Source organism: Cyprinus carpio, unplaced genomic scaffold, assembly GCF_018340385.1.
Source record: "Cyprinus carpio isolate SPL01 unplaced genomic scaffold, ASM1834038v1 S000006643, whole genome shotgun sequence".
Lineage (NCBI taxonomy): Eukaryota > Metazoa > Chordata > Actinopteri > Cypriniformes > Cyprinidae > Cyprinus > Cyprinus carpio.
The window spans coordinates 893,765-919,757 of NW_024879270.1; the positions used below are offsets into that span (position 1 = coordinate 893,765).

General features: G+C 35.7%; 2 protein-coding genes across 8 annotated transcripts in view; one reads left to right on the top strand and one right to left on the bottom strand.

Annotated features, from left to right (window-relative positions):
• Window positions 1-882, bottom strand: part of LOC109096474 (coiled-coil domain-containing protein 148-like) — a 97,413-nt gene extending 96,531 nt beyond the window's left edge. Inside the window, 1 exon segment of the mRNA XM_042755142.1 lies at window positions 776-882. The gene's annotated coding sequence lies outside the window, so the exon portion shown is untranslated.
• Window positions 883-988: 106 nt separating this feature from the next.
• LOC109073638 (plakophilin-4-like) overlaps window positions 989-25,993 on the top strand; it is a 128,740-nt gene continuing 103,735 nt past the window's right edge. For 2 of the 7 annotated variants that reach the window (XM_042755118.1, XM_042755123.1), the window contains exon 1: window positions 989-1,131. Coding sequence is in view for 3 of the 7 variants with exons in the window: in XM_042755120.1 (XP_042611054.1) it covers window positions 21,222-21,275 (54 nt within the window). In the remaining 4 variants the exon portion in view is untranslated. Of the gene's footprint in view, window positions 1,132-21,206; window positions 21,276-21,496; window positions 21,811-25,993 lie in introns of those variants that run through there. The other 5 variants (XM_042755117.1, XM_042755121.1, XM_042755120.1 and 2 more) reach the window with 4 other exon arrangements.

Genomic DNA, 25,993 nt, shown 5'->3' on the forward strand with positions numbered 1-25,993 from the left:
TTACAAATGTAGGACTTTGTATAAATATAAAAATTAATGCAAATCATATGACAGGTTTAATATATAATTAATATTCAGTAACATTTTGGATTTAACTGCACTGGCATTATTGGGCAAGAGCAAAATTTGAACTGAACTGAGCTGGATAATAACACTAACTTTGAAACAACGACAATCTTACAAAACTAAATCTAATCAACATTGAACAGATTTGTGTTGAATAAACTTGTTTTATAATTAATGGACTTTGTAATATTGAAATGAAATGAAACAACACTTGTCGCTGCTTTACAGCTAAAATTTAAGTCGTTTCTTAATGGATGAATTTATCAACACTTTTATTTTCATGTTTATTAATGTGAAGTTGTTTTGAAACAACTTGTATTGAATAAAGAACTGTGTAAATAAATGTGACGTAACTGCACTTGACAAGACGTGATTATTTGAAGAGAACAGCTGCAAACAAGACAGAAGAGTCCATGATTGTATCCGTTTCGATCGTCCAAATTAACTAAAACATAATTTACAGTGAGATTTTCTCTGAATAGCTTTACACATACAGTGTCCACCTGACAGTATTTACTGCTGTGTAAATTCACTAATTTACCGAATTTATTTATTGTAATTATATAAATCTAAAGTTTTTCTTTTTAAACATCTTAAAATCTTTCTTTGGTTTTGCAGACTACTGGCAACTATTAAAAGGAGGACAATAACTTCAAACAGCAAACCTAAGCCCTAACACAGAATAAAAGTATATTTAAAACATTATTACCTTTATGATCCTGTTGCAAAGACTGTTTCTTGTGTATCCAGTGTAACCATGGAACCTGTGTTCTCCTCTCCTAATGGCCAATTCAACAACACAGCCGACCAACCAAGCCTCCGCTCTACCCGGTGTGAGCCAATGGCGTGCGGGGCTTAAATGCCAGGGTGCGCTGACGTAACGAGTCGTATTCCGCTTGTCCGGTTCGGAGTGCAGCTCTCGAGAGCAGGGTGTTCTCGAGCTCCTGGAGTATATGGCAGTGGATTCACGGAACTAACAAATGAGCTCCGACAGGGGAGAAATTTTCTTTTCGATGAGCTTTGATATTTAAACATATCCGCTGGATTAAACAAGTGCTCCGAAAGGTAATGAGAACGAATTATTAGTATTTTGACAACCTAAAGTGTGACTTTATTTACCGTTGAAAGTTTGAACTGGCTGCTGATTATGAAGTTAGGGGAATGAAGTACGAGTTTTAACTGCAGTTTTATAAAATTATTTTATAGTTTTTTACGGTTGGAGTGGGAGGTCAGTGCACGAGTAGGAGGATATTAAATTAATTCTATCTCAATCTGGCTCCTGTGACTCAGCTAGCCCACACGCAGACTTTTTACTACTAGAGTCTATTCTGTGTAGCCTGTGCTAGATGTTACTCGTCTGTTTCATATTTCTCAGTTTAGTGGGTATAAATGTGTGTTTGCTGAAGGTGAGTGGAGGTTGTTAGTGAGTATGGCCAGGTGAGTACTGAGCAGGAATTCCGGGAATGTGAGGCTGCCAGGGGGCGGAGTTTAGACAACCAAAAACAAATAAACAAACAAACAAACAAACAACAACAACTCTTACCTAGTGTACTTTTATACACTGGTTCTGACCATGACGTGGTCCATAATTGTGATGTGAGATGATGATAGGTTCAGGAAGTTTCCAAAAGTCATATTTACCTTAAAATAGACTGCAGAAAGGTTTTGCTTTTAGAGGCTAGAAAGTGTGGGTCAGCCTGTCCTGTATGCCACCTGTGACTTGTTTGTTGCTTACTCCAGATTCTCATCTCCTGTGCTGCTCACTATGCATCCCACAGACCACCCAAAGTTTATACAACCTAAGTCTGAGGAAATGCTGGAGCAGATAGTGACACTTCAAAGGGTGTCAGCGTGACAGTGAAAACCACATTTGCTTATGACTTAGTTTGAAAAGGGGTGATATTAGGCAGAATGCATATACGGCACAGTGACATCATGGATATGTTCTTAGATTATTACTTCATCTAGCGACATAGTAACTTAGTAACTTTCATGCAAGCTTAAGATTCTTTTCATTGAAAATAGTTAGCAACAGTGTGCTGGAGTTTTGTTCAGTGCCGAGTTGTACGTGCTAGCAAATCCTCTCATTATGATAAAGATAGTGTAGACATTAGTGTAGAGATCATTGCGCAATGTAGAGCTTCAGTGTTTATAATCTAACTTAATGAGATCACACTGAATAAAGATAAGTGACAGCTTTTTAGTAGGGGATGCTCTTTGAGGGCTTGCTAGGCTCCCTTCACATTTAAATAGGAAAGGTTATTCTAAAAATACAATTCATCATGACCAATTTAATGACACAAAATTTAAATTTTAATCACAGAAAAGGCATGCGTGACCTTTTAATCAGTAATTGTGTTTGCATTTACATGATTTTAATGCTACTTAAAATGTGTTTTGGTATAGCCACGGTTTATTTATTTATTATTCTTGTGTTCTGGAAACAGGAATGTCCACATGAATGAGTGTGCTTCCGTTGTTGACTTGCTAACAGGATTTCTGGGTGCATGTCATGTGTGGCTGTGTAAATAGATCTAGTAATCTTGGCTGGCGTCCATGCCTTCACAAGCTTTTGGGGAATCCCTTCAGAATGATGTGACTTGCAAGATGACCTTAATGTGGACAGCTTATGTTTAATGTTGTATTTGTGTTTTTTTTTTTAAGTGAACTGGCTAGAGACTAAAATAAGTGCACACTGAATTCAATACAGCAAAAAATCTTTTAAGAACTGAAATGAAAAGTTTGATATGAATTTCACAGATGTAATTTGTGGGTGGGATGGGTAGGGTTTTTCAGTCTGAACATTCGGATTTGCAGTCATGCAACTGGCTGTATAGAAATGCCCTTCAATAAGTTTTGCAACTGAGGCAGGTAGGCTCATGGCTTCTTTTGTAAAACAAATAAATAAATTAAAAAAATGGATAAAATCTAAAATGGGTAATTGCTTGATTTTGAAATAATATTAGATGATATTAGAGTCAGAATAGCACTGGGCTGAGAGAGTGTGCATGTTTGAGTGAGTGAGACTGAAATCACGCATGCACGCTCAAATTTTCTCTTATAGCTCCACACCATCTGACTGTCACAAATGGTGTTAAAGCAAGTATAGTTTGATTTGTGGTCACATCTTTATTTGTTAAGCAAAGGGCTGAGCAAATGTTTATTCATTAGAGTAGTGTTCTACAGCATGTGTAGTTTTGTGCTTGATGAATTTGGCAAGATATTGACCCTGAATTTAGGATCAGCCAACTGACACTCCCAGGATTAAAACGAGCATTATATGTATTACAGAGGGTGATCGGCTGGTGCACCCGTACTTTTTGGAGATTTTCACAGGGTGTCTTCCTTTTACTGTAACTGTACCCTGTGTTTTCATAAGGCTGTTTATGTTTGAGAGTGTACCATATAGAGACTCTTTTTCCATGAGGCCAACCAAAGTAGACCAGAGGAATTCATTCTGAGATGTGTAATATATTCCTGCTTTTTTCAGCATCTTTTCAAGGAAGTGATTTGATGATCAAATAATGTATTCTGCTTGAACTGAACATTAATACTGCTATCTCTTTCTTTTGGAGTTCACTGACATCACACAATGTTTTTCCCTACAACTCCTGACCTCTGGTTTGCTATAATTAAAGCCTATTTTAGTAATAAAATAAAATAAATAAATAAATAAATATATATATATGTATTTCACATATAATTCACATTGACAGAGGTGCAGCCATGTTTGTAAGCAGAGCCCGCATTGATAAGTGTTCATGGTCATTGTCACATTTGAGTTACGTCATGTCGTGTTACTTAGTCTGTAAGGTCTTACAGGTTTGGAATGACATGAGGGTGAGTGATTAATGACAGAATTTAAATTTTTGTGTCAGCTATCCCTTTAATTTTTGCCCACTTTTATTACTTTAAACAATTCTGACCACAACTGTATGTATTGAGAACTGCATACACTTCCTGCAGATATGAATTATGACTTGCACTTCTGATGAAATACATTCCACCAACCTCAACTCACACACCCTTTGATTGATTCATTACCCACTGTTCACGTTAGGGAAATTGAATTTGTTTTTCAATAAACCTCTCTGAACAGTTCCTGCTGATATACCACCATACCACCACTAATACCATTAAAATAATACTAAAACACTTTATTCCTTGGCAGATTTCATAGGCTTATTAATTAGAGTAGTTACTGCCACATTAAAGCAGAATTGTGCTATATTTATCAATTTTATGTGAGTCAGTTTATGTATTTTTACAGTGCATCCCGTTCTGCAGATTTGTGTTGTCACAATATACCAACATTTCAGTAGCCTGCCCTGTACCAATACCAGTAAATGGACTGGTTCTCTGTAATAGCTTTGATGCCATGGGAAAAACTATTGGAACACATTCCCTTTAATTATTTACATATTGTGTTGTGTTACATGTGTGTGTGTGTGTGTGTGTGTGTGTGTGTGTGTGTGTGTGTGAATTTTTAATCTTTGGACAAAAATTGCGATTATAGCTCTAAAATGTGTTATTTTTAAATGTCTGGGTAAAAAAAAATTAATAAATTTCCACTGAACACAATATACTTTATTTTAAAGAAACTTATAGAACATATAAAGAACTATAAAGATCAATAGGTATCACTTTACAAAAAGACCTCATTACTTAACCTTAGTTAATGCATTAACATTCACAATGAGTAATAGCTACATTTGCTACAGAAGTTATTAATCTTTGTTAAAAAATACAAGTCTTTGTTCATGTTAGCTCATTAAATAACACAGTTGCAACATTTGATTTTAACAACTTGTTCTTAAATATTGGAATACCTACGATTAATGAATGTTCAGAAGAATTTTTCACTGGCAGTTTGTTAACTAATGAATTAACTAATGTTAACTAATGAAGCCCTAATGTAAAGTGTGAAAGAACAATAACGAATCAAAACACTTTCAAACAATATCTAGGGCATGTTGTAGTCCAGATTAAAATGTAAAAAAAAGTTTGAAAATAAATAGCCTATTAAGTCTAAATATTTAAGTATTTGGGCTGTGATGGCAAATTCACAAATCTGAATGGCTATTTAAGTTTTAGAAAGTAGGCAGCTGCTTTATTTATGGGGTTTCCAGGCTGCATTTTCTGCAGTTTAGCGCCATCTGCTGTCAGAGAGTGAATGTGCTCTCGTGTTCCCCAATGTGCATCTCATGCGTGCTTGTTTACATCAGAGCGCACACGAGTATTTCAAGCAGCATACAGTGGTGCTGTGCATTTTGACCAGTTGATGGGAAACGTATTCTTAATGCATTCCAAATTCGGAATAATTTGTAATATATAATTATTCACGGTATTTAGAAGTGCCCACGATAACAATATCGTGCATATTCATTACCCTGATATAGCGCATTACCGAATACTGGCACATGTCTAGATGCAGGAATGTTCACCTTTCCTGGATTAAGTTTGGAGCTATGGTTTGGAGCGGTGAGGTATGAGGATGTGTGCACATACACACATAACGAAAGAGAGAGCGCGAGTGTCACACACATTTTTTTTTTTTTTTTTAAAGTTGTGATTTTGAACAGATCTAAACAATGGCAGGAGGCTTAAAAGAATAGACATGATACCAGCAAAATTTAATTATTGTATTAAATCGCAGAAAAGTACAGTATGTACTTTAGACTGCTATTCCCCGCTCTGTGAAATAACGTGAGGGAGGAAACTAGTTGACGTTAGCTAGTTAATTAGCCTGTTATGTGCCTCAGTAGCAAGCCAAATAGTATTTATTTCAACACTGAAACAAACGGCGGGTGAGTCTCTGTCTTGATCGGGGGTGAAAGAGGGAGAAATGAAGATGAGACAGATATATAGTTTATGTTCGACCTGGAAATATTTTTTAGTGATCAGCGCTAAAAATTCATCTGTACGGAACATCGTTGTGTACCGATCATGGTTAGTCTACGTTACCCGAAAAATTCCAATACGACAGACTTCGTCTTTTCCGACGGGGGAAAAAGTTCCAGGGATTCATCTCCTTCGGTCATCCCACACACAGGTGACTCTCACTATGTGCGTTTACATGGACACTTTTTGCTTCCATTGGAATGAATTCATTCTGATTGACAAATCCGAACGTAGTGTTTACATGAACGCTAAATAAAGTGATCCAGTTGATATGCGCGTTTATATGTCACAATCTTCTGATCGGATTTACTCTTTTGACATGTGCACACTGCATGAATATACAGAGTTTCCCGCTGCTGTTGCATACTGGTTTAAAAAGCATACGTGATATTTATCTACTTCGGGTCTTAATTAGGCGACGACCAGCACATGAACTATTGTGCTGCTTAACATTACTTAAAAAAAAAAAAAAGTAGTAAAAGTGCCCCTTCCCTAGTCGTCTGTTGATGAGAGTCTTAAACAAGGACTGGTGGGACGTGGTCCTGTTCCACTTCACATACGCTGAGTGAAAGGGGAGTTATATAATGACAGGACACTTTATTTATGACACTTTATTCACTTGGAAGAACACCTCGTTCAGCGCGTCATACGTCATTACGCTATTTCTACGTCACTGCGCATGCGCAGTACTTTCCAGGTTCGGTTTTCAATCTGATCAAGTGTTTACATATCCTTTCGCTCTGATTACAAAAGGAATAAACCACCCCTTACAATCCGATCGAAATTTTAGTCGGATCTGGCCAATTCAGTCCGATTGACGTGTTTACATGTGACTTTTTTTATTCTGATTGTGCTTCTAGTCCTATTACGATCGGATTAGTAGGGTCCATGTAAACGCAGCTACTGACTGCTCACACTGGAGGGGTCATGATTCGTGTGACTCGTTATGCTCTTCGCTGCACACAACCAGAGGGAGTCCTGCACTTTCCGTCTTTGATGACACGTAAAAAAAAACTGTGCATACCGCAGGAACGGTGTAACAATTTTTTTTTTGTAGTTTTGAAACCATGACTTTTCCAAACCACGGTATACCTTGAAACCAGTTATCATCCCATGCCTAGCAGATAAGCTCTCCAGCACTGCTGACTAAGGGTGTAATGATATTCAGACCGAACTGAAAAACCATGATATACCGACCGGTAATCTCGGTACATACAGCGGTTCGCCTCCCGGTGTTGTGTTTGTAAACATGGAGGGGTGGATGCGATCAGTTTTTTTGTTTATGTTTTCATTTTTGTTTCCTGCATTTACATTAATGTAGCTGCTTTTGGCATGACATGTTATTTGATGACTTTACACATTTCTTTGACTTCCGTAAACAGCACGGAGTAAGTGCGTCATTTGCATCAGAATGTCATGATTTACCAATAATATAAAAACTACTCAAACACGATCTCAAAACATAAATGCACAGTGTTTCCCATACATAAGCTCATACATAAGCTAAATTACGACCCGCCCAGGAAGATAAAATTCTAATTCCACTTTACGAATTTCCGTATTTTGTTTATTGCAAGGGGGGAAAATCTAGATATCTATACTGTAGATATTGCTATATTACCTACATTAACTATAGGCTGTTATTTGTACACTAAAAAAAAAAAAAAAAAAAAAAAAAACTTTCATTAGCAGCCTAGAATATCATGCACTTTCATGAATTTTTTTCTTCATTAATAATAATAATAATAATAATAATAATAATAATAATAATAATAAACTCTTTGTTTTCTTTCTCTGTATCATTGTTTCTAGACTGGTGATTTTTTTCAACTAACTTTTTTTTATTTATACCAAACATAGGGCTGGGCGATATGGTCAAAATTTATATCACAATATATTTTTTAATTTCGGTCGATAAGATATAATTCTGATATCGATATGAACACTATTAAAAAAGCCTCGTAAACACTGCCAAGAATGCAAACAACAGATGTCTGTGCATACAAACTTATGAAAAATGAACTTGGCAAGTCTGGCACCTATAATAGTGAGTATAAAACCATATAATATTTTAGAAAAAAAGAAAAAATAAGCACAAATAAATTAATGTTCACCTTTTATTTGTATTTAGCCTTCGTACAAACAAGAAATGTGAAATCACTGTCAAATAATCGTCTCAGACTCACCTAATTAATATTAATATCTTTAACTTCAAACTATAGCCTAACATACACTACCAGTCAAAAGTTTTTGATCAGTAAGATTTTTAATGTTTTTAAAGAATTTTCTACTCACCAAGTCTGTATTTATTCGATCCAAAATAAAGCAGGAACAGTAGCATTTTGAAATATTTTTACTATATAAAATAACTGTTTTCTATTTGAAAATATTTTAAAACGCAATTTATTCCTGTGATTTCAAAGCTATATTTTTTAGCATCATTACTCCAGTCACATGATCCTTCAGAAATCATTCTAATATTCTGATTTGCTGCTCAAAAATCATTTATTAATATGTTGAAAACAGCCGAGCAGATTTTTTTTCAGGTTTCTTTGATGAATAGAGAGTTCAGAAAAACAGTATTTTTTTTGAAATAGAAATCTTTTGTAACATTATAAATGACTTATCATCACTTTTGATCAATTTAAAGCATCCTTGCTAAATAAAAGTATTAATTTCTATAATTTCTTTCCAAAAAAAAAGAAAAAAAAAGAAAAGAAAGAAAGAAATCATAGTGACTCCAAGCTTTTGAATGGAATAGTGTATAATGTTACAAAAGCTTTTTATTTCAGATAAATGCTGATCTTTGGATCTTTCTATTCATCAAAGAATACTGAAAAAAAATTTACTCAACTGTTTTAAATATTGATAATCAGCAAATTGCCATATTAGAATGATTTCTGGGTCATATGACACTGAAGACTGAAGTAATGATGCTGAAAATTATTTTTTTTTGTTCACAGGAATAAATTACATTTTTAAATATATTCAAATAGAAAGCAGTTATTTTAAATAGTAAAAATATATCAAAATGTTACTGTTTTTGCTGTACTTTGGATCAAATAAATGCAGGCTTGGTGAGCAGAAGAGAATTCTTTAAAAATAAAAAAATAACATAAAAAATCTTACTGTTCAAAAACTTTTGACTGGTAGTGTAGGCTGATTATTCTTATAGACTGAAACAAATGTGCTTTAGCCAGTATAAAGAGTATGAAAAGTGCTCTGAGTTGCTGCAGAAAAAAAAGAGCAACAACAAAAGCATGTTGCTGGAGACGGGCTTATTATTGAAAATCCAAACTGATTTTAAGCCAAAATGATGAGCTTTAACAATATACTATAAAAAAACACTGAATAAAAACACGTTACAACCATAGACTGTATAAAAACATGGATGTAGTGTCCGTGACGTCACCCATAGACTCCCGAAGAGCGTTTTTGAAGCTCAAAGTGTGCAGAGCGGACCGTCGTCATCTTGGCATCGTGTCGCTGCGCGACTCTCCCGGATAATCGAAAATGGACAAAAAGGCGGGAGCTGGTTGCTAAAGCCACGCCCACCTAGCTCGACGGCAGTTTCAGCAGCGGCAATCCACCTGTCACTCAAGTGGCCACGCCCTTAATTATGCAGAACTTTAAGGCTTAATATAATTTAAACAGATGAGTTATAAAAAAAATTCACCCCCTCACAGTTGTCACGAAGGGCAAAATTAGCTTTATAGACCAAAATCATTTTTTTTTAACCAGGCTGTAAACAAGTTTTTTTTTTCTGCTGTAAAGTTGGGCAATTTAACATGGGGAGTCTATGGGACTGACTTCCTCAAGTGGCCAGGCGATGAATTTCACGAGAGAGAGCGCGAGGTTGCCGCTCGGGTAGAACCAGCGGTTTCTCCAGTAACAGCTGTAATCAAATCAGCTCCGCTCATGAATGCTTCTTTATCAGATAAAATGAAAATGGTATCGAAACTTTTCTGAAGACAGTCTAATTACTTCAGAGATACATTCATATAAAACACCCACGCCGTGTTATGATTTTGAAACGTGCAGTGCTCATGTTTATTCAACAGTCAAACGTCACAAGTAAGTCAATGTATGGGAAACACCTGTAATGTATCGAAATATCGGAAATGTGTTTAAAAATCATATCACCGTTATTGAAAAAAATTATATCGCGACACATATTGATATTGAAGGGCAGCTGTGGCCCAATGGTTAGAGAATTGGACTTGTAACCCGAAGGTCGCAGGTTCGAGTCTCGGTGCTGGCAGGAGTTGTAGGTGGGAAGGAGTGAATGAACAGCGCTCTCTTCCACCCTCAATACCCATGGCTGAAGTGCCCTTGAGCAAGTTCACGGTGTGTTCACCAATAATATTTTTAGCTATTTTAAAATATGCACCCATTCAGTTTTAGTTTTATTCCTAATATCTTTAATATTACAGCCCAACTTTCAATTCAAAACGGTGGAATTAAAAAAAAAAAAAAAAAATACGTTGGATAGTTTGCATCACTGCAGTCGAGCCGACTGTTGCTATAGTAAGTAATTCTTACAGTCAACATTAACAGCAAGTCAAAAGGGTTAAGCTTTCAACTGTATAGCCTATGCATTTTAGACGCTTATGTTCATGCCCCATCAATGAATGCACGTTATTGAATGATTTTTTTTTTTTCTTTTAGAACATTAAAACTGCTCCGGTAATTTCAGTGGTACGCTATAATACATATTAGTGTATTAAACTCCTTATAACTCGCAAACTCCCCGTGATAGCACGCAAATATTTCTGCTAGCTTTCGCTCATTGTCAGCCTCTGCTTTTCTGCAACAGACTAAAGCCCCCGCGTGAATTCAGCATGCCTTACATTCAGAAAATAAAAGAAATATGCTGCAATTTTCTGGAGGTATTTTATGATTGTTTGGGCAGTCTCAAGCTTAAATTTCTCAAAATACAGTTGGCTTCAGATTAGTTTTAATCCATGCACAAAAAAAATTAACATAATCTTTATCTAATTCTGATTGTGTGGGCAAGACAATCATTTGGGTGGGCTCAGCCCACCCCTGCCCATGTCTGGAACCAGCCATGGTCTCTTTTCCCAATCATGTTCCTTCCTTGCCGCCATGTTTTGGCCAAGTTGAAACCAGCCTCATCCACAAAGATGAAAATACTGGCCTTCAATCTCCATGACTCTCTTAATTAAATCCAGAAGGCAACATAAGAATTAGTCTATTTACAGTAATGTACACTATACCTAAAACTTGTCTTTGTGTGTATTTGTGTTTGTTAAAAAACAGTATTGTATTTTATAGTCATTTTACCTGGACATATTGCTTCCTGATTTGCTTGGCTTGGTCAGATTTCCTCTCAAAAGGCACGGTGTAAAGCTGCTTCATCCTGACCTGAAGTTTTTTCAGGAATCTTTTTTCAATCATTTTGAATATTACCTTAATGCAGTGTATCATGTAGCTGTATGTAAACATAAACTATCTGCAAAGTTGTGAAACCGACAGTGCACGTCGCCAACTTGCCCGCCCACAAACAGTAAAATTTCCATGTGGTTAACATCATGTCGAGAAGATGCTGTATCCTATGTTGTGAGAGTAAAATTGTTTTATCACATCTTAAAAAATTACCACAAACTTGTTAACACTTGACACTTACCACTGAGAAACATCTTGCTCCACTCGTGCTTGCGAATCAGTCTCTTGTCAATCAGCCAGTTCAGCTGTTTCATCAGACTCCGGCTCGAATTGGTAAGGTACAATCGATACCATCTTTTCTATGTATTGACAAGTCTCCAGGGCTGTCATTCCTTCATGGCAAGGGGTGTTTTATTTCCGACACGCGCTGTACGCGGTAGACCAATCCAGAGCTAATCTCTGTGGCTCTGGACCAATCACAAAGGACTGCACCATCTGACCAGTCAAAGCAGTGAGGGCTCATGGAAAGGAGGGCTTTAGAGAGAGTGATTCTTTGAACTGCTTCGCACAAGTCGTTTACGAATCATTTAGAAATGAGGTAAAATTAAATCTATTTTTATTTTCTGTTTTTTGACCTTGCATGCATGTAAACCTGTTTTAGGAGACTCATAAAACAATATTAGCAACCTTAATAATGGCATAATAGGGGCACTTTAACCTCAAAGTATGATGGTATGATTTGTCACTCTAAAATACGCATAAACCTGGTGACGCCTCTGTGCACGTGCAGTACTCAAATCAAGCAACAGCAAAAGAAGAAGAGTCATTAAAAAGAGCAAATCGACAGCAATCCCCCTTCCACTCCCGCTGTTGGATTTCTTAAGCGAGCACAGTAAAATATTCATTGTTATCATTTTTTTTTTTTCTCGGTTTTGCAGTTAAATAATTTCTGTGCTGAGATGAGGAAACACCTCCCTGCTTATAACATGCATTTGAAAAAGCAACACGTGCCAAATACCTTCCCTCATAATGACTTGCAATGAAGCATTTCTAAACCTGCTGTCCAACAAAAGAGAACATTATAGCATGCCTTTACGCCCCAACATCAGTCGAGTGTTTGAAATCACTTCCTTTTGTGATCTGATGTGGCTTCTTGTCATAGAATGTGGCAGAAAATATATTTTATACAGTAAAAACAGCTATGTCAATTAGGGCTACACAATTAATAAAATTTTTAATCGCAATTACAATTATGGATGCCACAATTACGTAATCTTTTAAAGCGGCAATTAATCATTCAAAGTCCACTTGTTCTGCACGCTTAAGATGTGTTTTTTTTTTTTCCTTTCTAGATGTTATCTTGAGGGTTTTTCCATTGTTTTAGTTTAAGTATAACATTATAATACCATTTATATTTTTACTTTTTTATGATTTAAAGAAGAAACCAATCTGATGTATATTTGACATTTGAGGCTTAATACTATAGAAAAGCACTAAAGGTTTTTCTGTTTGAGTGTTTTCAGCTCATTTATTTTCATATAAAAATACGGCATGCAGTTGCATCAAACAATTGTATAAACACCATTCAATGAAAATTGTGATAATCGTAATTAATAATTGCAATATGAAATTTCAAGAGATTAATCGACAGTTATGATTTTGTCATATTTGTGCAGCCCTAATGTCAATTAGCAATGGATTATAAATAAACATAATTATGAAAAAACCTGAGATGGCTTGAAGAGCACCAAAAACCATATATTGTTGCAGTCGAGTGTTTATTGTCTTAATGTTTCATCATTCAAAATGTTTCTAACTTTTAATTCGGCTACAGTGATGTCTTTGTCCATATTATGGATTTCCTGGATCGTCATGAGTTCTACTTCTGTGATGTATATGTGGAGTTTCTGCATGAAGTCACCTTCCAAAAAATACTTTTCTCAAAAGAAATTTGAAGTAGACATTTGATTATCCATGAAGTGTACTGTTTGAGTAAATGAATTACTCCGGGATATTGGTTTATTTGAACTCAGAGGGAGTGTCAGCCATGTTAAAAAAGTTAACAGCTTAAGTCATTTGTGGATTAATGCTTATTGTAGACGCGAACCGCTTCAAACGATTCAGTTCGATTTGGTGAACTGGTTCAAGAAGATCCGGTTACATCGAATGATTCGTTCGCGAACCCGGATGTGCTGTGAACGCGCTCATAACAGACCCGGGAGAGAAGTCAATGCTGAATAAAGTCGTAGTTTTTTTTTGCTATTTTTGGACCAAAATGTATTTTCGATGCTTCAAAAAATTCTAACGGACCCTCTGATGTCACATGGACTACTTTGAAGATGTTTTTATTACCTTTCTGGACGTGGACAGTATACCGTACATACATTCTCAACGGAGGGACTGAAAGCTCTCGGACTAAATCTAAAATATCTTATACTGTGTTCCGAAGATGAACGGAGGTCTTACGGGTTTGGAACGACATGAGGGTGAGTCATTAATGACATAATTTTAATATTTGGGTGAACTATCCCTTTAAAGTGAGTTTTTATAAATAGCATTTTAAGTCACAAAAAAAAAAAAAAAAAAAAAAAACTTTGATGTGCCAAGCCATCATAACTGATCTGAAATCTATGGTTAAAGGTGTGTGTGACTGAGTGCAGACCTGCTAACCTTTGGAAAATATTTAACATTAAATCTTGTATTTTGCACACTGTGCATTTGCGATTTTGACACTGGCCATCAAGGATCTTCAAGTAATAATGTAGCTATCTAGTGGCGCTTTTCCACTGAATGGTACGGATTGGCCCCAGACAAAAAAATCAAGGAGCCATTGGCTGTTTTTCTTAATTAGAAAAATTCAATTTTATAGGAGGTGATGAAACAGACAACAGGTTAAGTAAAAATATTAATATGCAAAAGTGCATAAATATTCCAGAATGCTCCTCTTTATAGTTATTTTTCTAGCTGATTGATGAGCTTATGGACACCGAATGGTTATTCTGAGGTAAATGTATTATGTTGCAATGTTTACAAGCTTTACATGTTTTCCGCAGTTTGAAACACTGAATGAGTTTTACATGAGACATTTCAGTAAGTTGTACTGTAGGCCCTCTTGTAAAATAGCCTACCTTTTGATGTTAATTCATGTTCATTATGTACTGTAGTAGTAAAGAAAAAGATTAAATGGGTTCACTTGCCGCTTGAACTAAAGCCCAGTTTATACTTCTGCGTCGAACCTATGCCATAGCCTACCCATAGATACACACCCTATAGCCTGACGTGCACCTGGCCTGGCGTGTCATTTCAACGCGGACCACAAGCGCTGTGATTGGTCTGCTACAACCCCTCCCTCCGTATGTACTTGAGTTTTGTGTGCATTTATGTGCACTTTAATATATTTTCATGTTACACTTTCTTATATTAAAACAAAGCACAGAACAAGTGTCTTATAATTTATTATACTACATAGCATTATACATCAGTAGTTGTCCGCGACAAACAATGTTGATCTGCCATGGTACGAGTTCTTGTGGAGATTGAAAGAATGCCATCTTCTTAAATTATCGAAAATAATTAAATAATAAATAATTAAAAATTATCGAAAATAATTAAACTGCCAGTAATAAAAAAAGCAAAGGAATACAATTCAATAGAATAAAAAAGATACAAGTGAAAAAAACTGTGCTTTAAGTTTTTTAATCTAAAGTATTCAGTTAACAGCCTACTCGATAAATTGAATAATCAAATGTAAAAATAAAACAGCATGGTCTTCTCTGTAAGAATCACACATTCTTTGTTTCTTATTGAAGCTACAAAACTCCTTCAATCAAGAGCCGTGAGTGATTTTGAATTTGTCTTCTGTTCTTTGATTAATATTTAAGCACACAGTTGGCAGAATATATATTAGCCGGCTGTCACTTTAAGAGCCGCACGGATCCAATTTAATGTTACACAAGTATTTTCATTCTCAACTCTTTATGTTCATTTATTACATTACTGGCGAGGGTTTACATGAATAATCACTAAGTGCCGCATTTTTACACATTTTTGCATGCATTTGACAGTTTAGACGCTAAAAGTTGACTTTACATGTCCGTGTTATGTTCCGATTCTGTAATCCTCCAGAGGAACAGCGCAAGTTCTCTTTCACGCTTTCAAAAACATGAATAAATCTAATATACTTCAATAAATCAAGCATGTCCCATTGTGCAAAAGTCTTGTTACATGATTTTACTGATTTGCATGTGAAATTGGGCTTTAATGGAGGAGCGAAAGAGCACTGTTGGAAATGGGGTGGAATGGGGTGCAAATATAATTTTATCTCGATGACTGCATTTTCAGAATTGTTGGAGGCCAAAATTTAAACTGAATTTCGATTGCACAGCCCTAGTCGCCAGTGGTGACCTCAGCAAAAACTTCACTCGCAAATTAATATTTTTGGTCTCAAATGTGAGAATAAACAACTAAAATTTTAGTTGCAATCTGGTGCCCTGTAAGGCACGGCATGGCTAATTTTTGAGGGGTTTTCCACTGTGTACAGTGCCTGGTGGTACTTTTTTCAGTACCACCTCGGCTGAGGTTCCAAGCGAGCCGTAACGTTCCCAAAATGTGACGTGTAAAACCTGCTGATTGGCCGGAGAGAATTGCCACTACATTCGTCATTGAGACACTTGCAACACGAGACACTAGAACCGCTAGTTTAAATCTGCACAGCCAGCGAGGATCGAACACAACGTTTTTTGCTTGAACGTAACCATTTCGAATGAGCGCACCTTTTTTTAAAACAACAAAATAATGGCTGTTTCATGGTCTGTTGAGAAAGTACAGATGTTCCTCTCATTGATAGCTGAGGAGTGGATAATGCAACTATAATGTATGTCTATAATCCTGCCAACTCAAAGCAGTACTAAACTGCAGTGGAAACACAAACTGAGCCGAGCCATACAATAGAGTGGAAAAGCACCATAGGAATGTATAACCCCATGTCCTGTCCCATCACACTGATTGTACTCAAAAAATTTCCAAGGTTGGCAGGTCTGCACTGTGAACATTTCCAAATGTAATGTTGTCTGCCAACACTCTTATGGCATTTTGTGTGATGACTGTCAACGATTGCAGTTTCCTGCACAACAGTGAACATCTTACTTCTCCCACTATTGGGAGGTAACCGTTGGGTCCTACATTAAGTAGAAATGCATAAACAATTACACACAAGCAGGTTTGGAGGAGATGCTTTTGCAGAATACTTACCTGTTGGTTTGCTGGAAAACTCTAACAACAGATGTCCCTATTGAGCGTTTACGATTTGTCTGCAATCTCAGACCAGCCTCTCATTGAAGGACCATAATTTATTACATGATCAATTACAGTCACCCTGATCTCATCTGAGACTACAGCTCTTGATCTTCCTGTTATTCTTCTTCCACCACACATACATATTCCTCTACCTCTTTATCTTCCAGCCACTTCTCTATGTCTGGCTTGACCCATGAAAATTATTCCTAATTTGTCCATTTTCTTTTTTTATAGGTTACCATCCTTTACCAAATTAGATGGTAGAGGAGTGACATGTGTAGGTCTTCAGCTGCAATGGGAATCACCTGTGGTTGGTCCAATCGTTTTGATAGCATTTTTAACAACTTTAGATTCAAAATATATTTCATTAAAATATCATTGTAGAAATGCAGATAATTGTTGTCTTTTTCAGTTTTGTAATTTGTTATTGTTTAGAACTCAAATTTAACAATTTTTAAAAGAGTATGTAAACGTGTGCAAATTGGCTTGTAGGTAAACAGAGTTTTGGCAGTTATTCTGTCGAAATGATAAAATAATGGAATTTGAATGTATTCTCAGTGAATGCATGTTGTGCTAAAGCAATGATAAATGATCCACAGTTTAGCCCACACAGACCACTGCTGTGCTCACTGTGTGAAGGGTTTTGCAAAAGTCACCTAAGTATTGAGTGTTCTAGTGACTGTGTATAAAAAAAAAAAAAAAAAAACAGCTGGACACTGCTCAATATTTTAAGTGATAAACTAAAATTGCCAATCAGAATTAAATAATTATAATGGTTTGTATGTTGTGTGGCCAAGTGTGAAATATTTATTTCAGGAAAATAGTTACTTTAGCCCCCTTTCTGATTTTGACCTATGACTTACAATTGATTTAAGTAAAGTTTAAGTTAGACATTAAAAACTGACAGAAATGTATCATTCATGTCCCCAAAACATTTTGGCTGCAGTATAGGTCGTAAACCCCACCCTCACCGTGTAAACAAATCGGAGGTTAGCCAAACTAAAAAATCAAATTACACTTCAAATAAATATTAGGCTATATATTATAACTGCCTTAGACCACTTATTATAAGTATTTGATTCTAAATTCCTGGTTTAGGAAGGGCTCCATCAACTATATAACTTGTATAAACTTATTTATTTATTTATATAAACATATCTCCACATAGACAAAAATGAATCAGGTATAAATCAAATGAAACCGTAAGGCACTAAAATGGGCTTTGCAATTGTGTGACTCTTGTCACTATCCTTGGTGCCACCTTTACTGTGGAAGCCAAAACGAGTCCACATTTCAGCTGTGTACACTGTGAAGGCCAGTAGCTATAAATCTTTTGTTCTCCGTCATGGCAATGTTGGTAGTCATTAGTCAATAACTATTATTATTGGTGCGCTATCATTGTTTACTTTATTCATACAGTGAAGACTGTTTCATGTTTTTACGTGTGATTACTTTTAAGTTTCTGTAATAATTCTTCTGCTGGACAGACCTTCCTGAAAATTATTGTTAACTTTATTTGTATCTTTGTTCCGTTTAATTGGTCCTATTGTGGTAATTTGTTTCTTTGTTCTTTTATTACTGACTGTTTATTTGTCTTTATTAAGTTTGACACAACTTTTTTGTTATATTTTAGGCTAGTATTAGTTTTTTTTTTCTTTGCTGTGATCTTCAAATTTGTGTTGAGAATTGTGAACTTTCAATGGTATCTATATTTGGCATCATATCAACCTAGAACTAAAATTATGTATATCGCGATAGAATTGTGTATGAGAAAGGAAACTTTCTTCAGTCCAGTACTCCTCAACTTAAAGCCATGATTTTGGTTACTAGCCCAAGGGTATCTTTCCCCTGCTCTAGTTTCTCTTCTCCAGTCATGCTTCTCTCACATCGTGTGTCATGTGAGTGACGTCAGGCTTATCAGGAGTGTGTGTTATTGAATAGGTCTTTCGCTTAAGTTTTAATATGTTTGTATTGTTCAGCATAAAGTTGCAAGAAATAATTTATAATGAAAGTATATTTTTCATTATTATAATTTATTTTTATTTAAATTTTCATAATTTCATGATGGATTATGTGTATGTGCATGCGTATGTGCATGACAAACCTCTGTCATCCAGCTCATGTCATTTCTTCAAAAACCTTCCTATAGTACTAGTTGCACATGTTTTTAGGCCACTAAAATAGTAATTTGTTTGTAAATTGGGGTGAAACGGTTCTAATTACTCATGGTTCGGTTTGTATCATGGTTTTAGACTCACGTTTCGGTACGGTTTGGTACGTGCTATGTTTAGGGAAAAAAACTGATTATACTGTCAAATAAAAATAAAGTAAGAACAAATAATCTAACTACAACTAACAGAACAAATAAATAGAGTTGCAAAAGTTATTCAATCAAGAGCAGTGATTGATTTCCTTGTTTTTTGTTGTTTGATTAAAAGACTTGTTGTTTAATCACTTGTTGTTTGATTAAAAACTTAAAATAACTGTAAGGTTATTTTACATGATAATATGTGTGTGTAATGTGTATATTTATTATGTATATAATACACAAACATGCATGTGTATATTTAAGAAAGATTTTTTGTTAATACATAAAATATTTATATATATATATATATATATATATATATATATAATATATATATATACATATATTATATATACACACACACACACATAAATATTTTTTAAAAATGTATACATGTGTGTTTGTGTATTTATAGATGCATAATAAATATATACAGTACACACACATATATTATATAAACAAAAACTTTTATTTTGGATGCGATTAATGGTTTGACAGCACTAGTTCCCAAGCATAGTAGAGGTGCTCCGATTGATCGGCTACCAGTCACTATCGGCCGATAATCACGTTAGGATGATTAATCGCCGGTCTCTAAAAAGGCCGATCTCAAAAAAAGGATCTCAAGGTGTTGACGCTGCCGTGAGAAGTTTGGCACGACATGTAGTGGCACCGTGGCAGTCTCTGTCTGGCGCAGCAACTTATAAAGTAATTTGAAAACCTTGTTTGAGATAAATAACTTAAAGTAATTTGAAAACCTTGTTTGAGAACTAACTTCACAAATAGTGGGAGCGGATCACTGCGCTCTCTCTCTCTTTCTCTCTCAAACTACGCAAATTGCTTCAAATCACCACACATTGCGTCTGTCTATAAGCGAGTTGCACAGTTGACACAGGAATTGTCACTTGCACAATCGAGGCAGTGTCACATCGCCACTAAAGTTTATAAATTGCATTACTTTTTATCTCTCCCCCGTTTAAAAACACACAGCTCTCGCGCTCTCCTGTATACCACACACCACACTGCACACACGGTTGCGGTCCGGCAGCGAGTCTGCAGTAGTGTAGAGATCGTTTCCTCACTGAGTCTATTGCTGCGCTGCAAGTGCTGAATTAAAGAAGCCGCGCATTGTTTTCAGTAAATATGAACATAGATTGACACGAAAATATAGTAATAAGGCCTACACCACACATGCGTATTATGAGAAAGTCTACTGTGTTTCACAGTCAACACATATGTCTTTTTGGCTAGGTTTAAAGGGAAAGAGCACCTTTAGATAAACAAGGCAATAAGATGGCACTCATGGAGGAAGAAAAACAAAGTTCTTTATGAACGGCAGGACTGCTTGTAATAAATATTTTAAAATAGGAAAGGCAGTAGAGCTGACTATATTTGTCAATGGTAAGTTTGTGATAAAGTAGTTTAAATGTTTTGCCACTTGCTTGAGGAAATTAATATATAAATCTAGAAGTAAATGCAAAAGTAAAAGCACTGAATAATGTATTGCTTATATTTATTGTTTTTAAACATACCTGTTAAAAATTTTATTACTGTACTGTGTAAAAAAACAAAAAACAAACCTTTTAATGCTGAAAAGGCATTTTCAGTGACAATGTTTGGATTTGAATTCAAAATAATGGATAAATGTTGTGTTTTTGCCTTTGTGGTAAACAGCCAATGATCAGTAGCGGACTCTTCTGTGAGAGCACAGTCCGTGTTGCTTCCCCTCTCACAAGAGTCACCTTAGAGGGGAATTGCCCCCATTTTAAAAAGTGAAATTCAGGCCCTGAATAAATTTCTAAAAATCCTGATTGGAGTATCACTATATATAGTTATAAAGGATAAAAAGAAGCCTTTAAAAAGATCGGTAAAAGTGAAATAATAATATAAGTAACATTAATTATGTTTTTCAAGGTATTTTCAATGTAAATAAAACATGGTTTACTCTGTCATAACTTTTGATACAGGCAGTAAAAAGCCAAAGTAGTGTCTGAATCATGTCTGTATTTGCTCTTTTTATTACTTAATAAAGATAAGAAATATCACCTCAAAAAGCCGTCGTTATATGTCATAATTAAATTGAGGCCATCGTGTCAGATTTCTTAGTAAGTGTGATTAAGGAGTGAGGTGTGTCAGTGTAGTTTCAGGAGAATGCAAGTTGTGGAAACACTCCTTTATGAACTGAATGACACAGCTTCCTGTGTAAGGTGACTGCAGGCCCTGCCCATGAAAGGTAAAGCGCTGTTTGATGGCTCTGAGTGAGCCTCTCACAGAATGCTCCAGCCTGCCAACAGAGAGAGCGGTAAGACCTGCTCAGAGTGAATTTAGGGGAATCTTTTAACATTTTATTCAGAACATGACATGTAAAAAGCTGTTTTGTGTTGAAACCTGCTGTGTTTATTGTTGTTTTTGAGTGTGCATGTGCATACATGTTGGGTTTCTCCCTCTCTTTTTTTTCTCTTTTTTTTTTTTTTTTTTTTTTTTTTTAAGCGTGTTGTGTCTGACGAAACTGGAACATTTAGAGCTGGGATCCATTCCAAAGCCTCTGGGTGTGTCAGACAAAGTTGAATGTTTTCAGCTGTGCCTCCTTCAGTATTTCTTTTCCTCATTCTGTCCTGTGGAAAGTCAAACGTTTGCAAAGGCTAAAGAGTGCTCCATATCTCAGTCTAGAGGCATTACCCTTCATCTCAACCTCCACATCCTCACCCCTGGCTTATTCTCAGTTTGTTCTGTGTACATGAGAGGAGTTTATGGGAATTTAAGGCATTTTGCTCATTATTGGATTGCTACTGACAAACATTTTTGGATTTGTGGATCAAACAAATGACGGCCTTCAGGTAATTACACTTTCTGAACATCAGTGTGCATGTGTCTCTAAGTTTATTGCCCAGTGCGTTCCTCTAAACTTTGTTCTTGTGGTTGCTGCTGTAATGCTGTTCTCTGGATATATTATAATCTTTTCTTTTGATTTGTCACATTTCACATTTGTCACATTCTCCTCACTGCCGACCTTGTTTATTGAATTTGAGTTGACTTTGTGTAATGAGAGCTGAAAGGCAAAAGCTGACTACAAATATCACTTTTATATGGCGAGGTCAATATGCTACTCGAGAGAAGCGGTTAAGTGTTGTGTGCCTGTGGGAATGTTTTCCTGTTAGCATTTTTGTGAAGGACCCGTTTAAAAAGTGTTGCGTTCATAAATGCCATAAATGCTCATGGCTAATGGTTGACTGATATGAATTTTTTGATGGCTAATATCTAAGAGCAGTAATTCTTCTCAACCCTGTTCTTGAAGCTTCCTAGCACTAAAATGGTGTGTAAGACAATTAAATGTTTACTTGTTTAACATAACATTAGCTAAATTAGAAATAAATATTGAAAATAAAAGAATATGAAAAAAACAGCACCTTAATCTATATCATCACTTTTTTTGCACAAGTAAAGAAATATTTATAAACATTATTAAAAAGTACTTGTATAACAGTGAATATAACATTAATATGACATAATGGTCAGTTTATCATAGTTTGTTACTGTGAAAACTTGTACTGTGCAAAAGCACACACACTCGTATCAGGTTATTATGTTTAAAGACTAAGGGCTGCTTTCACAGACAGGGCTTAGGTTAAGCCAGGATTAGGCCACAGTTCAATTAGGACATTTAAGTATCTTTTATAAATGTGCCTTAGAAAAACAAAAAGAAAAAAAAAGGGAAAAAAACATTACTGTACGTGTGCATCTTCAGACAAATCAATGGCACTGAAATATTTTAAGGTATGTTAGTCTGGTACTGTTAAGTCTTGTCTGTGAAACCAGGGGAATATATAATGGTAGAAGATGAGAAAAGTAGGGGAATTCTTCCCAAGTGGCAAGAAGTCAGACTGTCATAGTCATAAATTAACATTAACACAAGGGGGGGTGCATGTAATGTGATTGTTTCTTAAAAGTAGGGGTGGGCGATATGGAAAAAATTTCATATCACGGTTTCTTTTAGAAATATCATGATTCACGATTTTATCACGATTCTTTGTCATGTTGGTTTTACTATTTTGCAAGTTGTCTGAGCATTACAGCCAAACTAATTTCCCAATTATAAAGACAAAGCCTTTCAATGTAACAAAAAAAAAAAAAAAAAAAAAGAATGGCAGATATTTGGGCCAAAGACGGCGAAGATAAAAATCTTTGTTCTTATTTTTTAATAACAAAGATAAAAGAATGACAAAGATACACATTACAACTACACATAATATACAAATAAAACAAACAGTGCTTTATTTTCAGGTACAATATGTGTATTTAGCAGGAGCATTCAAGAAATTGAATGAACAAATATAAAAATAAAACATGATATAAACTGATTCCTAAAGCAGCTGTATTAAATTTCTTCAGTCAAGAGCAGGAAGTGATTTTTCTCTTTGTGTTTTGTTGTTTTATAACGTAAAAGGAATAAGCCGCGATTCCACCGCTGGAACTTTACTCAGGAACTAGGGTCTTTGGGCTAGTACTCGGTGTGTTTCCACCGCAGGGACCAGGATCTAAATAAAGTTCCGGTTAAAAGACTTGGGCGCTGAGCATGCTGATTGGTTGAGTTCACGCAGCATTGTGATTTCAACCACCATTTATTCGGATAATTTTCAAAATATAACTGTAATTGTGTCATGGAATGTAGTTTTAAAAGAATTTCAGTCGAGAATGTAGTTGTTTAAAACTCAAATCTGTGGTTTATTTATGAAGACAGCGCCTATTTAAAAATGTGGTTCGCCGATTTTGGAGACGAACAGGTCCTTGCGATCAGTGGAAGCTCAGTGCTCATGTATCTGCCTAGAGCTGTCTCAACTCGGCTAGTCCTTCTGACATTTGCTGCTGGCTCTGATGTCTCTTTAGTGGTTAAACAAAATATCATTTGTTTTGGGTAAATCTAACAGATAATCTTTGGTCTTTATTTCAATTTATCTATATGTTAAAATGAAAATAAAAAGAGGCAATTGATATAATATTTTGTTTCATTGTAATGTAGGCTGTATATGTACACTTTTGTATTTGATAGTATTGTATTTGATATTCTATTTCATCTTATTGTAAATATACAGTGAGGAAAATTGCAGTAGCCAAGGCGAGCTTGACTGATGAAGATCTGCAGTCTATGGGACAGCCACAGGCCTCCCGGTTTTCATCCAAAATATCTTAAATTGTGTTCCGAAGACGAACAAAGCTTTTACGGGTTTGGAATGACATGGGGGTGATTAATGACAAAATTGTAATTTTGGGATGGAGTATCCATTTAATTCACAAATTAGTTAAGTTATTCATTTTTAACGTGGCTGACACTCCCTCTGAATCGAAATAAACCAATATCCTGGGGTAATTCATACTCAGTCAGTACACTGACTGAACTGCTGTGAAGAGAGAACTGAAGATGAACACGAGCAGAGCAGCATGTGTGTTGTACTGACTTCTCTATGCAGACTCTTAGGGCTGAGCAGCCTGCGCACTGTGACTCCGTGTTGTTTCAAGCTCATCATTCTGTGCACGAGATACGCGTAAACGCTCTGTGCCACTGGTGCCTTTAGCATAGGGCTGTGCGATATGGACAAAAAAAAAACTATCATGATTTTTTGATCAATTTTGCGATTTCGATTTTAATCACGATTTTGACACAGACATGCTTTAGTCATAAATGCATTCAGTATAAATTTGAAACATATTTCCAAAAGAAATCCAATGAGAGCTTTACCAAAAAGTTGTAACATGCCTCTAGAACAGACATAAGTCAAAATAATCACTAAGTAAAGATGCCAAACAAAATGTTTAGACATATGGCAAAAAATAAATTAAAGCTCATTGTAGCGGTGCCTGAGGTGCTGAAATATATTTATTGCCCAAGGTTCACACGTAATCCATCTGCAGTGCGTATACAGTATGTGTATGCGGTTCAGAAGCAGCAGCGAGAGCGCGTTATTGTAACGCGAAAGCACATTAAAATAATGCGCGAGCGCGAATCTCTCCGGTCGCACGCAGATTTCCTTTGCTTTTTCACAAAACCAGACACGTGCTCAGATAGACGCTGCTCTCGTCCGGAGAGAGTGCGCGCACTTAAAACATGTCTCCTCTCACTCACTCACTCATAACTCTCTCTATGCTCATGCGCTAGATATTCAGTCTTTTCGCAACTTTCGAGTTCTAACCTTTTTTGTTCACATCTTTTACCGGGTGCAGTGTGAATGCTCTGATCCATTAACATGGGCTCGGAAAAAATACGCATCACAGACAGTGTGTGAACCTGGTGTTAGGCATATGCCCAGTCTGTTCTGTTCTCGTGCTACACTTAATGCGCTGCATTCTGATTGGATTGGATAGCATACTGCGGGAGGTCGGGACCGCGGAAAATCATGCTATAAAGCGATTTAGAAATCGCGCACACTCAAATCGTGATTTTATTACGATTTCGATTAATCGCACAGCCCTACTTTAGCATTATAATCCTTTTCTGCGCAATCAAAGATTATTAATAGCCTTTCTTATTCTGTCCTATCTATCAAATGTTGTTGGCTTTATTACTGTGCTATACATTTAAAAGAAACTCTTTTAGATTTCTATATAAATGTATATACTTGTTTTTTTCATGAAAGTATTTTTCAACAATACAAAGAGCAATGTGTAATATTTTACCAGATTTTACACTTATTCACTTTTATTTGTAAATAAAATATTTCAATAGATCTTATAAAATTGTGCACCCATGATTTTTCTAGAGTATCTTTTGCTGCTGAATTATCCACTAACCTAGTTTATAATAGTATATTTGTCATAGATTATGATTATATATATTTTCATTTGTAATTTTCCATTAAAATGAAGTTGTCTATATGTAGTAGATTGTGTTTAACACACAAAAGAGTGACGATCAGGTCAACACAGAGAAATAGGCTATAGAAATTCTACATTGATTTAAAAAAACTGTGCTGGTATCGTATTGGGTCGGTATGGGCAGATACTCAGAATCGGATCGGTTCTGAAAAA